This window comes from Nyctereutes procyonoides, unplaced genomic scaffold (genome assembly GCF_905146905.1).
Source record: "Nyctereutes procyonoides isolate TBG_1078 unplaced genomic scaffold, NYPRO_anot_genome, whole genome shotgun sequence".
Taxonomy (NCBI): domain Eukaryota; kingdom Metazoa; phylum Chordata; class Mammalia; order Carnivora; family Canidae; genus Nyctereutes; species Nyctereutes procyonoides.
The window spans coordinates 64,603,560-64,618,813 of NW_026575140.1; the positions used below are offsets into that span (position 1 = coordinate 64,603,560).

The window sequence follows — 15,254 nt, forward strand, 5'->3', positions numbered from 1 at the left end:
GTATGAATCAAGCTGTTAATCACTTTTTTTCTTCAGAAGCTATTAAAATCACTGTGGTCCATATCCAGAGTAAAAAGAACACCAATATTATGGGGATCATATGTTGAAAAACACTGACCTAAGTCATCAAGAATTTCTATAATTTTTTCCTGTTGTTCACAATATACAGCCACACCTTCCTTTTCCTTAACACTTCCACCCCCGGTTAATTCTTCTACTTGTAGGAGGACACTGGATTCTATGTTCATCCACAGTAACCTTGGGATTTTGCTCAATTATGGCATCTGTCATCTCTCTTCTAAAATCAATACTCTTAAAAAAATAAAAAAATAAAATAAAATAAATACTCTTTTCCATTAATAATGTATTCAGGTATCTGTGCCATTAAAAAAAAGGGAGGGAGAGAGAAAGGAGGCCATTCACTTAACCTGTGTCTCCCACATATACTTTCTATCTCTACCATCTCATGACCCACAATCATAATTTGGTCTATGATATTCCAAAGATGATATTCATGATTAAATTGCCAAAGACCTCTATTATTTCTATCCAAAGGCCTATCTTTGTCATTTTACTTGACTCTTCCCTTTTTTTAAGAACTTTACTCTTCCTGTCACTCTCAGTATATAAGCTTAAAGATTCCATCAAGGGGACAATGAAGGTATGAAGAACTCCAACAAAGCTCACAAGTTTCAAGAAAATAACTGGAATCCCAAGAGACCTTTAAAAGCAGCAACTTTCATTGTCATAAAATTTGTACTCCTACATCTTTTTTTTGGGGGGAGAGGATTTCCTAACAGGAATTAAATTGTTTATTAGTAGATAAGGATAAATTAGATAATATACAAGAATTCCAAACAGCTGATTCTAATATCTTCAATATTAACACATACTTCAACATACTTTGTAGAAGAGCAATAGGTATCAAACAAAGACATTAAAATGAATCGTTGAGCACACAAAGAACACATTATTTCATCTTGTTAATACCACAGCAAAGATACAGCCTAGCTGCAAACAGCAAGAAAAGACTTCTCTTTACTTTCTCTAAGCATTTACAATGATGAGCAAATACTCTGAAAAAAATATTGCTGGGATACCTGGGTGGCTAATCAATTAAGCATCTGCCTTTGGCTCCCCCTGCTTATGCTCTCTTTGCCTCTGTCATATACATAAATAAAATCTTACAAAATAAAAAAACAACAAAAATAACAACCACATTGCCATAACATCTGCAATTACACTATAAAAAGAAAAAAGTGCAAACTGTTTCTCATTTTCCAGGATTACTGCTAAATTTCAGAAGTCCTCTTCATAGTTTCTAAAAACTATGGGTTAGTTCCTGATGTCAACTTCATAAAATCCAAATTAAGGACATCACACTAATTTTTGTTCATACTGCATACTTCCTAGTTTTCAACATCCTGAAAATATATACCTAATATTTTTCCACAAAACAAAATTATATACAAACACATTTTATTTCTAAGAATAATAAGCTTAAAGATCTTGAGCACATTGACCACTTTGAGAGGATGTTTTGTGTCTACCTAAGATAACTGTAAGCTCTAAAGAGGACAAAGGAAAAGAATGAGAAATCTGATCAGAGTAAGAATGAATGAAAGGAAGGATGAAAAAAGAAAAGTGAAACAAGAAGAAAATGCAACTCTACTAGCGATGAAAACACTATATATTACATGAAAACTAAAGAGTCTCATGGAGAACTCAAAAAAGTTATCACGACACATGACTAATTAGCAAAGCTAAAATAAAAGTAAACAAACATTTTAAAAATATGTCAAACTTCACCAATACTTAAAGAAATGCAAATCAAGGAACAACTGTTTCTGAAGTAGGTATACAACAAAGATTGAAAAGTGCAATAATACTGTTGGCAAGGAAAAGTTTGGTTAGAGAGTAAACAGGTTAATGTAACAAAATATATAAATAAAATTCCACACTTGGAGTTTTTCAGCTATATTTAATCAGTGTGCAAAGACACATATTACAAAACTATTCACTGCAGCATTATTCTAAGAGCAACAAACTAGAAACAACCTCAAGTCCATCAACAGGAGACTGAGGAGGAATACTAGCTTCTATCTAAGTTTTAACAGAATATTAAAGAGCCTTTGAAAGCTACATACATACATACAAGCTGATGTGAAAAGGTCTTTTTAAAAAAAAAAAAAGATTTATTTATTTATTTATGATAGAGAGAGAGAGAGAGAGGCAGAGACACAGGAGGAGGGAGAAGCAGGCTCCATGCCGGGAGCCTGATGTGGGACTCGATCCCGGGACTCCAGGATCGCGCCCTGGGCCAAAGGCAGGTGCCAAACCGCTGAGCCACCCAGGGATCCCCTGAAAAGGTCTTTAAGATACACTGATAGGGCAGAAAAAAACCAAGGTTTAGAACAGTATATGCATTGTGAAGCTACGTAACTTAAATATATAATTGTTTTTTTATATATAATTACACATGCTATCTCTTGTAAAAAGTCACAAACACAGAAAATGGCTAGTGTTACATACAATTGCCAGATAAAAAATATGACATCCAGTCAAATGTGAATTTCAGGTAAACAAAAAAATTTTTCTGTGTAAGTCTGTGCAAATTCTGCAAGGGACTTACTTTTGTTTATTTGCTAAACCTAGTAACCCTAGTGACACAACACTCTGCAAGTTACAACCTCAAATGTTTCTGTTTCCCCATCTGGAAAATTCAGGAGTCACAATATTTTCTCCTAGTTCTAAAATCAGTTCGATGATTTTTTTCCCATACTTCTAAGATTCATGGTTCTAAAGCTCCCTAGAATTCTAGCATTTTATAAAAAATTCAGCATATACCCAGAATAATGTTCAAACAAACTAAGAGTTTCTCACGATTCTTCACTGACTCAAGTCCCTGAAAATAGGCATTCTTCCACATCTTCCTTTGGTCTCTTACTTCACAAAACATACACAGGCTCAGAACTCTTTTCATCTTTCACATATATGTAGATAATTTCTAGACTGCTCTTTCCTTCTCCGGTCAATCATGAAATTCATGGAAAGCTTCAAACCATCTGACATCAAAATAACCCAGCAACCAACTTTTTAACTCAAGCATTCACTCTTGACTTCAGCTCACGTCATGACCTCACAGTTGTGGGATCAAGCCCTAGACTGCTAGAGATTCTCTCCCTCTGCCTCTCTCCCCACCTAAGTATGCTAGCTCTCTCTCTCTCTAAAATAAAATATATAGTTTACATAAATATATATAACATATAAGCATATACACAGCTTCTAGTGAGTGCCTATATAAAATATTTTCAAAATATATTTTATAAATAAAATATATTTATTAAAACAAATCGTTAAACATATATATGTTTACATAAATATATACAGTATAACATTCTAACATGTATGTTATAAACATATAGATCTTCCAGTGAGTGCCTATATAAAATATTTTCAAAATATATTTTATAAATAAAATATATTTATTAAAACAAATCGTTAAACATATATATGTTTACATAAATATATACAGTATAACATTCTAACATGTATGTTATAAACATATAGATCTTCCAGTGAGTGCCTATATTACAGTAGTTCTATCGGAAACTTACAACTTAAATACAACCTACAAATAAGAATTAGAGAACCAGGTGAAATAGAGTGTTAGACTGTTTCACATGCAGCTGCAGTCACAGGCGTCAAGACCTGCAGATTGCCCAAAGGTTAAGGCAACCCTGATGATCAAAGGAAGTAAGTTTCAGCCCATCAAGAGGTGGGGACTAGAAACAGTCTACCTTTCAGAGTACCTAGAGTAAAGCCCGGGCAACTACATTATGTGTACAGCCTTAGACATTCTCTAGTCCCTGTCATGTATACATGTCAATACAACTAGATCTTTCCTTTGGTTTCCTGGGAACAAAGCCCTACCTTGAACCAGAACCCATCTGACTGGAGCTCCCACGACTCAGTCCAGGGTTTGCCAGCTTCTTCTCCACTGCAAGGTATACACTGTGATTTAAAATCCACAGCTTCAGATGGAACTGCTAACAAAAACAATTTACCAGACTCATGACCCCAAACCACAATGCTGACACCTACTACTGCCACCACCAAATTCGATTATTGCATAAAAAAACCTCCTCCTTTAGTGTCCCATTCATTTGGTGGTATTTTTAAACATAATCTGATTATCATTCTAGTATAAGCTAATCATTATCCTTTGGACATGTATTTTCCATTTATGGCTGGCTATCTCCAATAAGACCCAGCTCTATAGCTAAATCAGTTTCTCCTCAACTGGGATTTCCTAGTCTACTAACCCAACCCTGTATATAACAGGTTCAAGATAACACCAGGAAATGCTACCTATTTTCCTAATTATTAGAGGTACAACCATTATAGTATCCATATTTTTCTTTTGAAATGCTAACATCTTGAGGGAGGGACAAGATGGCGGAAGAGTAGGGTCCCCAAGTCACCTGTCCCCACCAAATTACCTAGATAACCTTCAAATCATCCTGAAAATCTACGAATTCGGCCTGAGATTTAAAGAGAGAACAGCTGGAACGCTACAGTGAGAAGAGTTCGCGCTTCTATCAAGGTAGGAGACGGGGGAAAAAGAAATAAAGAAACAAAAGGCCTCCGAGGGGGAGGGGCCCCGCGAGGAGCCGGGCTGAGGCCGGGGCGAGTGTCCCCAGGACGGGAGAGCCCCGTCCCGGAGGAGCAGGAGCTGCACCAACCTTCCCGGGCGGAAAGGGGCTCGCAGGGAGGTGGAGCAGGACCCAGGAGGGCGGGGATGCCCTCGGGCTCCCTGGGACACTAACAGACACCTGCGCCCCGGAGAGTGCGCCGAGCTCCCTAAGGGCTGCAGCGCGCACGGCGGGGCCGGAGCAGCTCGGAGGGGCTCGGGCGGCGGCTCCGCGGAGGGGGCTGCGGGGCGGGAGCGCGAATCCAACAGCGCAGGCCCAGGAGCACAGGGCGCCGGGACACAGCCCAGCATCCGGCCTCCCCCGGGACAGGCAGAGGCCGGGAGGGCCCAGGACAGCAAGGACGCTCCTGCCCCGAGCTGAGCAGATCAGCGGCCCCGCCCCGGAGCCTCCAGGCCCTGCAGACGGAGAGCCCCGTAGTTCCTGCGGAGGCTGAATCCAGGCTTCCAGAGTTGCTATAGCCACTGCGGCTGTTCCTCCTGGGGCCTCATGGGGTAAACAACCCCCGCTGAGCCCTGCAGCAGGCAGGGGCAGAGCAGCTCCCCCAAGTGCTAACACCTGAAAATCAGCACAGCAGCCCCCTCCCCCAGAAGACCAGCTGGACGGACCAGGTCCAGGGGAAGTCAAGGGACTTAAAGTCTACAGATTCAGAAGATACTCCCCCGTGTTCCAATACAACTTGTTTTTGGCCACTCTGCACTGAACAAAATGACTAGAAGGAAAACCTCACCTCAAAAGAAAGAATCAGAAACAGTCCTCTCTCCCACAGAGTTACAAAATCTGGATTACAATTCAATGTCAGAAAGCCAATTCAGAAGCACTATTCTACGGCTACTGGTGGCTCTAGAAAAAAGCATTAAGGACTCACGAGACTTCATGACTGCAGAATTTAGATCCAATCAGGCAGAAATTAAAAATCAATTGAATGAGATGCAATCCAAACTAGAAGTCCTAACGACGAGGGTTAACGAGGTGGAAGAACGAGTGAGTGACATAGAAGACAAGTTAATGGCAAAGAGGGAAACTGAGGAAAGAAGAGACAGACAATTAAAGGACCATGAAGACAGATTAAGGGAAATAAATGACACTCTAAGGAAGAAAAACCTACGTTTAATTGGGGTTCCCGAGGGCGCCGAAAGGGACAGAGGGCCAGAATATGTATATGAACAAATCCTAGCTGAAAACTTTCCCAATCTGGGAAGGGAAACAGGCATTCAGATCCAGGAAATAGAGAGATCCCCCCCTAAAATCAATAAAAACCGTTCAACACCTCGACATTTAATAGTGAAGCTTGCAAATTCCAAAGATAAAGAGAAGATCCTTAAAGGAGCAAGAGACAAGAAGTCCCTGACTTTCATGGGGAGGAATATTAGGGTAACAGCAGACCTCTCCACAGAGACCTGGCAGGCCAGAAAGGGCTGGCAGGATATATTCAGGGTCCTAAATGAGAAGAACATGCAACCAAGAATACTTTATCCAGCAAGGCTCTCATTCAGAATGGAAGGAGAGATAAAGAGCTTCCAAGACAGGCAGGAACTGAAAGAATATGTGACCTCCAAACCAGCTCTGCAAGAAATTTTTTTTAAGGGGGACTCTTAAAATTCCCTTTTAAGAAGAAGTTTAGTGGAACAATCCACAAAAACAAGGACTAAATAGATATCATGATGACACTAAACTCATATCTGTCAATAGTAACTCTGAACGTGAATGGGCTTAATGACCCCATCAAAAGGCGCAGGGTTTCAGACTGGATAAAAAAGCAGGACCCATCTATTTGCTGTCTACAAAAGACTCATTTTAGACAGAAGGACACCTACAACCTGAAAATAAAAGGTTGGAGAACCATTTACCATTCAAATGGTTCTCAAAATATACCCTAAAAACTATAGGACACTTCTGAAAGAAATTGAGGAAGACACAAAGAGATGGAAAAATATTCCATGCTCATGGATTGGCAGAATTAATATTGTGAAAATGTCAATGTTACCCAGGGCAATTTACGTATAATGCAATCCCTATCAAAATACCATGGACTTTTTTCAGAGACTTAGAACAAATTATTTTAAGATTTGTGTGGAATCAGAAAAGACCCCGAACAGCCAGGGGAATTTTAAAAAAGAAAACCATGTCTGGGGGCATCACAATGCCAGATTTCAGGTTGTACTACAAAGCTGTGGTCATCAAGACAGTGTGGTACTGGCACAAAAACAGACACATAGATCAATGGAACAGAATAGAGAACCCAGAAGTGGACCCTGAACTTTATGGTCAACTAATATTCGATAAAGGAGGAAAGACGATCCACTGGAAGAAAAACAGTCTCTTCAATAAATGGTGCTGGGAAAATTGGACAACCACATGCAGAAGAATGAAACTAGACCACTCTCTTGCACCATACACAAAGATAAACTCAAAATGGATGAAAGATCTAAATGTGAGACAAGACTCCATCAAAATCCTAGAGGAGAACACAGGCAACACCCTTTTTGAACTTGGCCACAGTAACTTCTTGCAAGATACATCCACGAAAGCAAAAGAAACAAAAGCAAAAATGAACTATTGGGACTTCATCAAGATAAGAAGCTTTTACACAGCAAAGGATACAGTCAACAAAACTCAAAGACAACCTACAGAATGGGAGAAGATATTTGCAAATAACATATCAGATAAAGGGCTAGTTTCCAAAATCTATAAAGAACTTATTAAACTCAACAGCAAAGAAACAAACAATCCAATCATGAAATGGGCAAAAGACATGAAGAGAAATCTCACAGAGGAAGACACAGACATGGCCAACATGCACATGAGAAAATGCTCTGCATCACTTGCCATCAGGGAAATACAGATCAAAACCACAATGAGATACCACCTCACACCAGTGAGAATGGGGAAAATTAACAAGGCAGGAAACAACAAATGTTGGAGAGGATGTGGAGAAAAGGGAACCCTCTTACACTGTTGGTGAGAATGTGAACTGGTGCAGCCACTCTGGAAAACTGTGTGGAGGTTCCTCAAAGAATTAAAAATAGACCTGCCCTACGACCCAGCAATTGCACTGTTAGGGATTTACCCCAAAGATTCAGATGCAATGAAACGCCGGGACACCTGCACCCCGATGTTTCTAGCAGCCATGTCCACAATAGCCAAACTGTGGAGGGAGCCTTGGTGTCCATCGAAGGATGAATGGATAAAGATGTGGTTTATGTGTACAATGGAATATTACTCAGTCATTAGAAACGACAAATACCCACCATTTGTTTCAACGTGGATGGAACTGGAGGGTATTATGCTGAGTGAAGTAAGTCAATCGGAGAAGGACAAACAGTGTATGTTCTCCTTCATTTGGGGAATATAAATAATAGTGAAAGGGAATATAAGGGAAGGGAGAAGAAATGTGTGAGAAATATCAGAAAGGGAGACAGAACATAAAGACTCCTAACTCTGAGAAATGAACTAGGGGTGGTGGAGGGGGAGGAGGGCGGGGGGTGGGGGTGAATGGGTGACGGGCACTGAGGGGGACACTTGACGGGATGAGCACTGGGTGTTATTCTGTATGTTGGTAAATTGAACACCAATAAAAATTAATTTATAAAAAAAATAAAAAGAAAAAAAAGAAAAAAGAAAACCATAGCTGGGGGCATCACAATGCCAGATTTCAGGTTGTACTACAAAGCTGTGGTCATCAAGACAGTGTGGTACCGGCACAAAAAAAGACACATAGATCAATGGAACAGAATAGAGAATCCAGAAGTGGACTCTCAACTTTATGGTCAACTAATATTCGATAAAGGAGGAAAGACGATCCACTGGAAGAAAAACAGTCTCTTCAATAAATGGTGCTGGGAAAATTGGACATCCACATGCAGAAGAATGAAACTAGATCACTCTCTTGCACCATACACAAAGATAAACTCAAAATGGATGAAAGATCTAAATGTGAGACAAGATTCCATCAAAATCCTAGAGGAGAACTCAGGTAACACCCTTTTCGAACTCGGCCACAGTAACTTCTTGCAAGATACATCCACGAAGGCAAAGAAACAAAAGCAAAAATGAACTATTGGGACCTCATCAAGATAAGAAGCTTTTGAACAGCAAAGGATACAGTCAACAAAACTCAAAGACAACCTACAGAATGGGAGAAGATATTTGCAAATGACGTATCAGATAAAGGGCTAGTATCCAAGATCTATAAAGAACTTATTAAATTCAACACCAAAGAAACAAACAATCTAATCATGAAATGGGCAAAAGACATGAAGAGAAATCTCACAGAGGAAGACACAGACATGGCCAACATGCACATGAGAAAATGCTCTGCATCACTTGCCATCAGGGAAATACAGATCAAAACCACAATGAGATACCACCTCACACCAGTGAGAATGGGGAAAATTAACAAGGCAGGAAACCAAAAATGTTGGAGAGGATGCGGAGAAAAGGGAACCCTCTTACACTGTTGGTGGGAATGTGAACTGGTGCAGCCACTCTGGAAAACCGTGTGGAGGTTCCTCAAAGAGTTAAAAATAGACCTGCCCTACGACCCAGCAACTGCATGTTGGGGATTTACCCCCAAAGATACAGATGCAATGAAACGCCGGGACACCTGCACCCCATATTTCTAACAGCAATGTCCACAAGAGCCAAACTGTGGAAGGAGCCTCGGTGTCCATCGAAAGATGAATGGATAAAGAAGATGTGGTTTATGTATACAATGGAATATTACTCAGCCATTAGAAACGACAAATACCCACCATTTGCTTCAACGTGGATGGAACTGGAGGGTATTATGCTGAGTGAAATAAGTCAATGGGAGAAGGACAAACATTTTATGTTCTCATTCATTTGGGGAATATAAATAACAGTGAAAGGGAATATAAGGGAAGGGAGAAGAAATGGGTAGGAAATATCAGAAAGGGAGACAGAACATAAAGAGTCCTAACTCTGGGAAAGGAACTAGGGGTGGTGGAAGGGGAGGAGGTCGGGGGGTGGGGGTAAATGGGTGACGGACACTGAGGAGGGCACTTCACGGGATGAGCACTGGGTGTTATTCTGTATGTTGGCAAATTGAACACCAATAAAAAAAATAAAAATAAATTTATTATTAAAAAAAATGAAATGCTAACATCTTTAAAACCTGTTAATGTCAAAAGTGGGTTATTTCTTAACTATAAAACAGTCACCATAATTCATGCTTCCTTCTGCAGAATCTTTCATATATCGTTTTCACTCCATATGTTGGCTTGGCAGCATATTTTCCTTCAGTCTCCCAGACCTCCACTGGCCATGCAATATTTACAATTATAACTACATTTAACAATGGAGTGATTTCCTTTGAAAGGAATATGGCAGCAGTAACACAGTCTACCAAAGTACCTCCTGTAGCATATCCAGTTAAAGGGATTATCAACTCATTCCATTTTTTTAGATTGCAAAAAAGCAACAATTTTGATCTAATATAGCTACTGAATTCTTCTTCCATTTATTAAATAAAACTGTGGAATGCAATGCAACCCCTAAAACAAAGCTACTGATTTTTTTTAATGTGCATATCTTGTCTTCCACAATACTTAAGAAACTGATCATAACTCCTATCTACTTAATAAGTGATACTCTGTAAATACAGCTCATTTCTTTGAATCCTCTGCAATTTAATATTCATTCATCAGCTTAAAAAATAAATACAAAATACCCGGCAAATGGAGACTGTGTGTCCTGTAGATGCTCTTTCTTCAGAGAGTCATCTCTTAGGTTCTCATCCCGTGATTCTTCTCTCGCATCATCTGAAACGTCCCCATGGTCCACAGTGCCCCCAGTTTCTAATGATCTTTGATGTGACCATTTCCTGTTTCCTTCTCTCACATCAGATTGGCTCCATGATGAAGAACTTTCTTCACTGTTTTCTGTGGGTTTTCGAAAACCATGATCAACCAGTGCTGAAGATGAACAGGAGGGTTCAAAATTTCTGCCCTTGCTATGAAATGACAGTTCTTCATCATCAGAGGGTCTTAAAAATTTGGGTTTCAAATTTCCAAAGGAAGAAAACTCTTGATTTTGCCTTGGACTGGACTGTCTTCTACAGGTTTCTAAAGACCCAGACCTATTATCTTTTTCATCACCACTAAACTTCTCTTTATTGGTACTGTTTGTAATATTTGTTGAATGGTATCTATCCCTTGAATTTTTATTATATTTTACCAAGTCTGATTTTCTACTTTCTTGACTACTTTGTGCTTTTTCTGCATATGTTGGTTTCCTCCATCGTTCTCGTTTACAATCTTCTTTTGTGGATGCAGTTTTTTCAGCTTCTTCTAATTTTGACTGAAATATTTCCATTGACTACAAAGAAGAGAAATTAAACAAGATATCTACAATTAAAAAAAAAAGGTTCAATGACTTGTGCCCCCATATGCCACTGTGTTATGATACACTGTCATATAAACACAATGAAGAAAAACCCAACAAAGAAGAAAAGAAGAGACCCATACAATCATCCTACCTAATAAAGGCTTACATGTGCCCTCATCTAATTCATATGTAGAAGACCTAACTTCTGGTACTCAGAACACGACAGCATTTAGAGATAGGCACTTGAAAGTAAAAAGTTCAGTTGAGCCCCAAATCAATCTGACAGATATCCATAAAAGAAGAAGAAATGTAGAAATATAAATAAAGACAGAATGGATGAGCATACAAAGAGAAAATACCATATGAGGGACGCAGTAAGAAGGCAGCCATTTACAAGCCATGAAGAGATGCCCCAGGAGAAACCAAACATTGTAATGCCTTGATCTTGGACTTCAATTCTCCTAAACTGTGAGAAAATAGATTTGTTGTTTAGGCCTGTGGAACTTTGCTATGGCAGTCCCAGCAAACTAATATACTACCCTAAAATAAGTGCCAAAAAAATATGATTAATTCATCAAAAATTACCAAATAATGAAAAATATCTGGGAACTCAATAGAATTTAGACCAAATGCCCAGCACTAAAACAAAATATAATGCAGAAAACAATGAAGACATCATTTCTAAACAATTAATTCCTACGGTCAGTGAGATTCAAGAGGATGCTACGTTACTAAAACATAACAGACTTTCATGAAAAACAAGAATTCAAGAACATGAGAAACTTATAAATGAAAAACTATGTGTCCAAAAACATGCAGATATGGTGAACAAAAGAACAGAAAGTATTTCATCCAGTACTAGTGAATTCAACACTAGCCTGAGAATCCTCTCTACCTAGGAAAAGATGGTATACAAATACGTTATAAGGAAAAAAGACACAAGGACAATTAATTCTAGAAAATCTAACATGCATATATGAATACTACCAGAAAGAAAAAGCAAAGATAGAAGAAAGTATTAACAAGATAATAATAATACAAGAATATTTCTCCAGCTAACTTTCTAGGTATGAAGGGATCATCTGGTAGTCTTAGGAGAGGGAAGAAAATAAAGCATATAAAGATTCATAAAGAATCATACAGGGCAGCCCCGGTGGCGCAGCGGTTTAGCGCTGCCTGCAGCCCAGGGCGTGATCCTGGAGACCGTGGATTGAGTCCCACGTCAGGCTCTCTGTATGATGCCTGCTTCTCCCTCTGCCTGTGTCTCTGCCTGTGTCTCTGCCTCTCTCTCTCTCTATGAATAAATAAATAAATCTTTAAAAAAAAAAGAATCATACATAAAAATCAGTCGGTTGAGAATCTGACTCTTGATTTCATCTCAGGTCATGATCTTAGGGTCCTGAGATCGAGCGCCATGTCAAAATCCACACTCAGCAAGCAGTCTGCTCTCAATTCTCTCTCCTTCTCCCTCTATCCTTCCCCTACACTTTCTCCCTCTCTAAAAAAAAAAAAAGTAAAACTGTTACCAACTCTTCATCTGTAATACTAAACACTACAAGTTACAGGATAATGGAATAAAGATCAAGTTATGTTGGGAAAAATGGACAGTAAGATACAAAAGAAAAAACCAGACCCGTTCTTACACCATACACAAAATAAATTAAAAATGGATTAAAGACTTAAATGTGAGATTTGACACCATAAAAATCCTAGAAGAGAACACAGGCAGTAACACTGGCTGCACAAACTTTTTTCTATCTATATCTCCTGAGGCAAGTGAAACAAAAGCAAAAGTAAAAACAAACTATGGGGACTACACCAAAATAAAAAGCTTCTGCAGAGCAAAGGAAACAATCAACAAAACTAAAAGGCAGCCTATGGAATAGGTGAAGACATTTGCAAATGATATATCTGATAAAGGGTTAGTATCTAAAGTATAAAAGAACTTATAAAACTCAACACCCAAAAAACAAATAGTTCAATTGAAAAATGGGCAGATGACCTAAATAGACATTTTTCTATTTCTATTTTAATATTTATATATTAAATATTATATAATATTTATATATATAATATAATCATTATATATTAAATATTATATTATATTATATATGATATATTATATATAACATATATATTATATTATAATATTTATATTTCTATTCTATTTTTCTAAAGATGACATACAGATGGTCAACAGACAAATGAAAAGATGCTCAACTCCACTCATCAGGGAAATCAAAATTACAATGAGCTATTATCTCACACCCGTCAGAATGGCTAAAATTAATACAAGAAACAATAGGTGTTGGCAAGGATGTGGAGAAAGGGGAACCTCTTACACTGTTGGTGGGAACACAGTGGTGTAGCCAATGTGTTAAACAGTATGGAGGTTCCTCAAAATGTTAAAAATAGAGCTACCCTATGATCTAGCAATTGAATTACTAGGTATTTACCCAACAGATACAAAAATGCTAAATCAAAGGGATATTACAGAAGCAGCCCTGTTGACTGATGAACAGATATACAGACACACACACACACACACACACACACACACACACACACAATGGAATATAAGCCATCAAAAAGAATGAGATCTTGCCATTTGCAAGGATATGAATGGGGCTAGAATATTAAGCTAAGTGAAATAAAGCAGTCAGAGAAAGACAAATACCATAGGATTTCACTCATATGTGAAATCTAAGAAACAAAACAAATTAACAAAGGAAGAGAGGGAAGTACAAACCAAGAAACCGACTCTGAACTACAGAGAACACATTGCTGGTCACCAGAGGAGAAATGGGGTGGTGGGGGGAATGAGGGAAACAGGTGATAGGGATAAAGGAGCACAGGTGTTGTGCTGAGCACCAGGAGCTGTATGGAAATGCTGAATGCCCAAATTGTGATTTGAAACTAATATTAACCTGTATGTTAACTAACTGGAAATTAAATAAAAACTTAAAGAATTTTTTTCAAATTATTTCAAGAAAATCTGAGAGCTGAGATGGGGGAATCAAAACACGTTAAAGTTATTATATTAGCCTAGGCAGAGATAATCCATAACATTTCATCTTTTTTAAGTATTTACAAATACAGATTTAACATGTCTCTTAAATTGAATAACAACATGATTAGAACAGAAATGATGGAAGGGAGAAGAAATGTGTGGGAAATATCAGAAAGGGAGACAGAACATAAAGACTCCTAACTCTGGGAAATGAACTAGGGGTGGTGGAAGGGGAGGAGAGTGGGGGGTGGGGGTGAATGGGTGATGGGCACTGAGGGGAGCACTCGACGGGATGAGCACTGGGTGTTATTCTGTATGTTGGTAAACTGAACACCAATAAAAAATAAATTTATTATAAAAAAAAACAGAAATGATGATGGGGAGGGGGGCGGTTTCATAATAAAAGCATTGCATCAGAGGCAGCTCTCTGCCTTCTTATTGAGACATGTGTCTAAACTTAGTGGCTTCTTAGATTCAATAAAATAGGGTAATGATACAAACGACAAAAACAGCAAGGACCACAATTCATCCAGTGCTCAATATATTACCTACTTTACACCGTTTAAATGGGTCCTAGGAGAGAACACCTAGGTTTGAATCTACTGACTGAATCTCACTTATTTTTTCTGCTTACTCATATTCTTGAAATCTTATTTTCTAAACCTGTTTTTTTCTAAATATTAAAATTACTAGCTATGAAAATCCAAAAATATCCACACATGGTAAATGGAGGAGCTGGTTTTAAAATATCATGTAAAATATCATGGTTCCATTGTTTAAAGAGTGTGTGTGTCTGTGTATATATATATATATATATGTAAATATATTATTAATATATATAGTTAATATATAATTGTTAATATATAAAACATATGTAAATATATTGTTAAAATATATTTTTAAAAACCTATCATACTGCAAAATCTCTGGAATAAGCAAAAACCCCTAAATATATTAAAATTTTAACAGTGGTTATCTCAAAAGGTATACCATGGAGGATTTCCTGCATTATTTAAATTTCCTCACAATGAAAAAGTTTATTTACATTAAACACACACACTTAAATTGTATTCACTTAAGTTTTATATTCATCATGTCAATAAAAATATGCTACCTAAGTTTACATAATTAAAAAAAGGTAGAAAATGCCTTTGGCAGTCAATAAGAGTTGAGATTTAATATTC

General features: G+C 38.0%; 1 protein-coding gene across 1 annotated transcript in view; it reads right to left on the reverse strand.

Annotated features, from left to right (window-relative positions):
- Positions 1-15,254, reverse strand: part of CWF19L2 (CWF19 like cell cycle control factor 2) — a 142,849-nt gene that overhangs the window by 91,974 nt on the left and 35,621 nt on the right. The window contains exon 8 of the mRNA XM_055306576.1: positions 10,405-11,051. Coding sequence (XP_055162551.1) covers positions 10,405-11,051 — 647 coding nt within the window. The remainder of the gene's footprint in view (positions 1-10,404; positions 11,052-15,254) is intronic.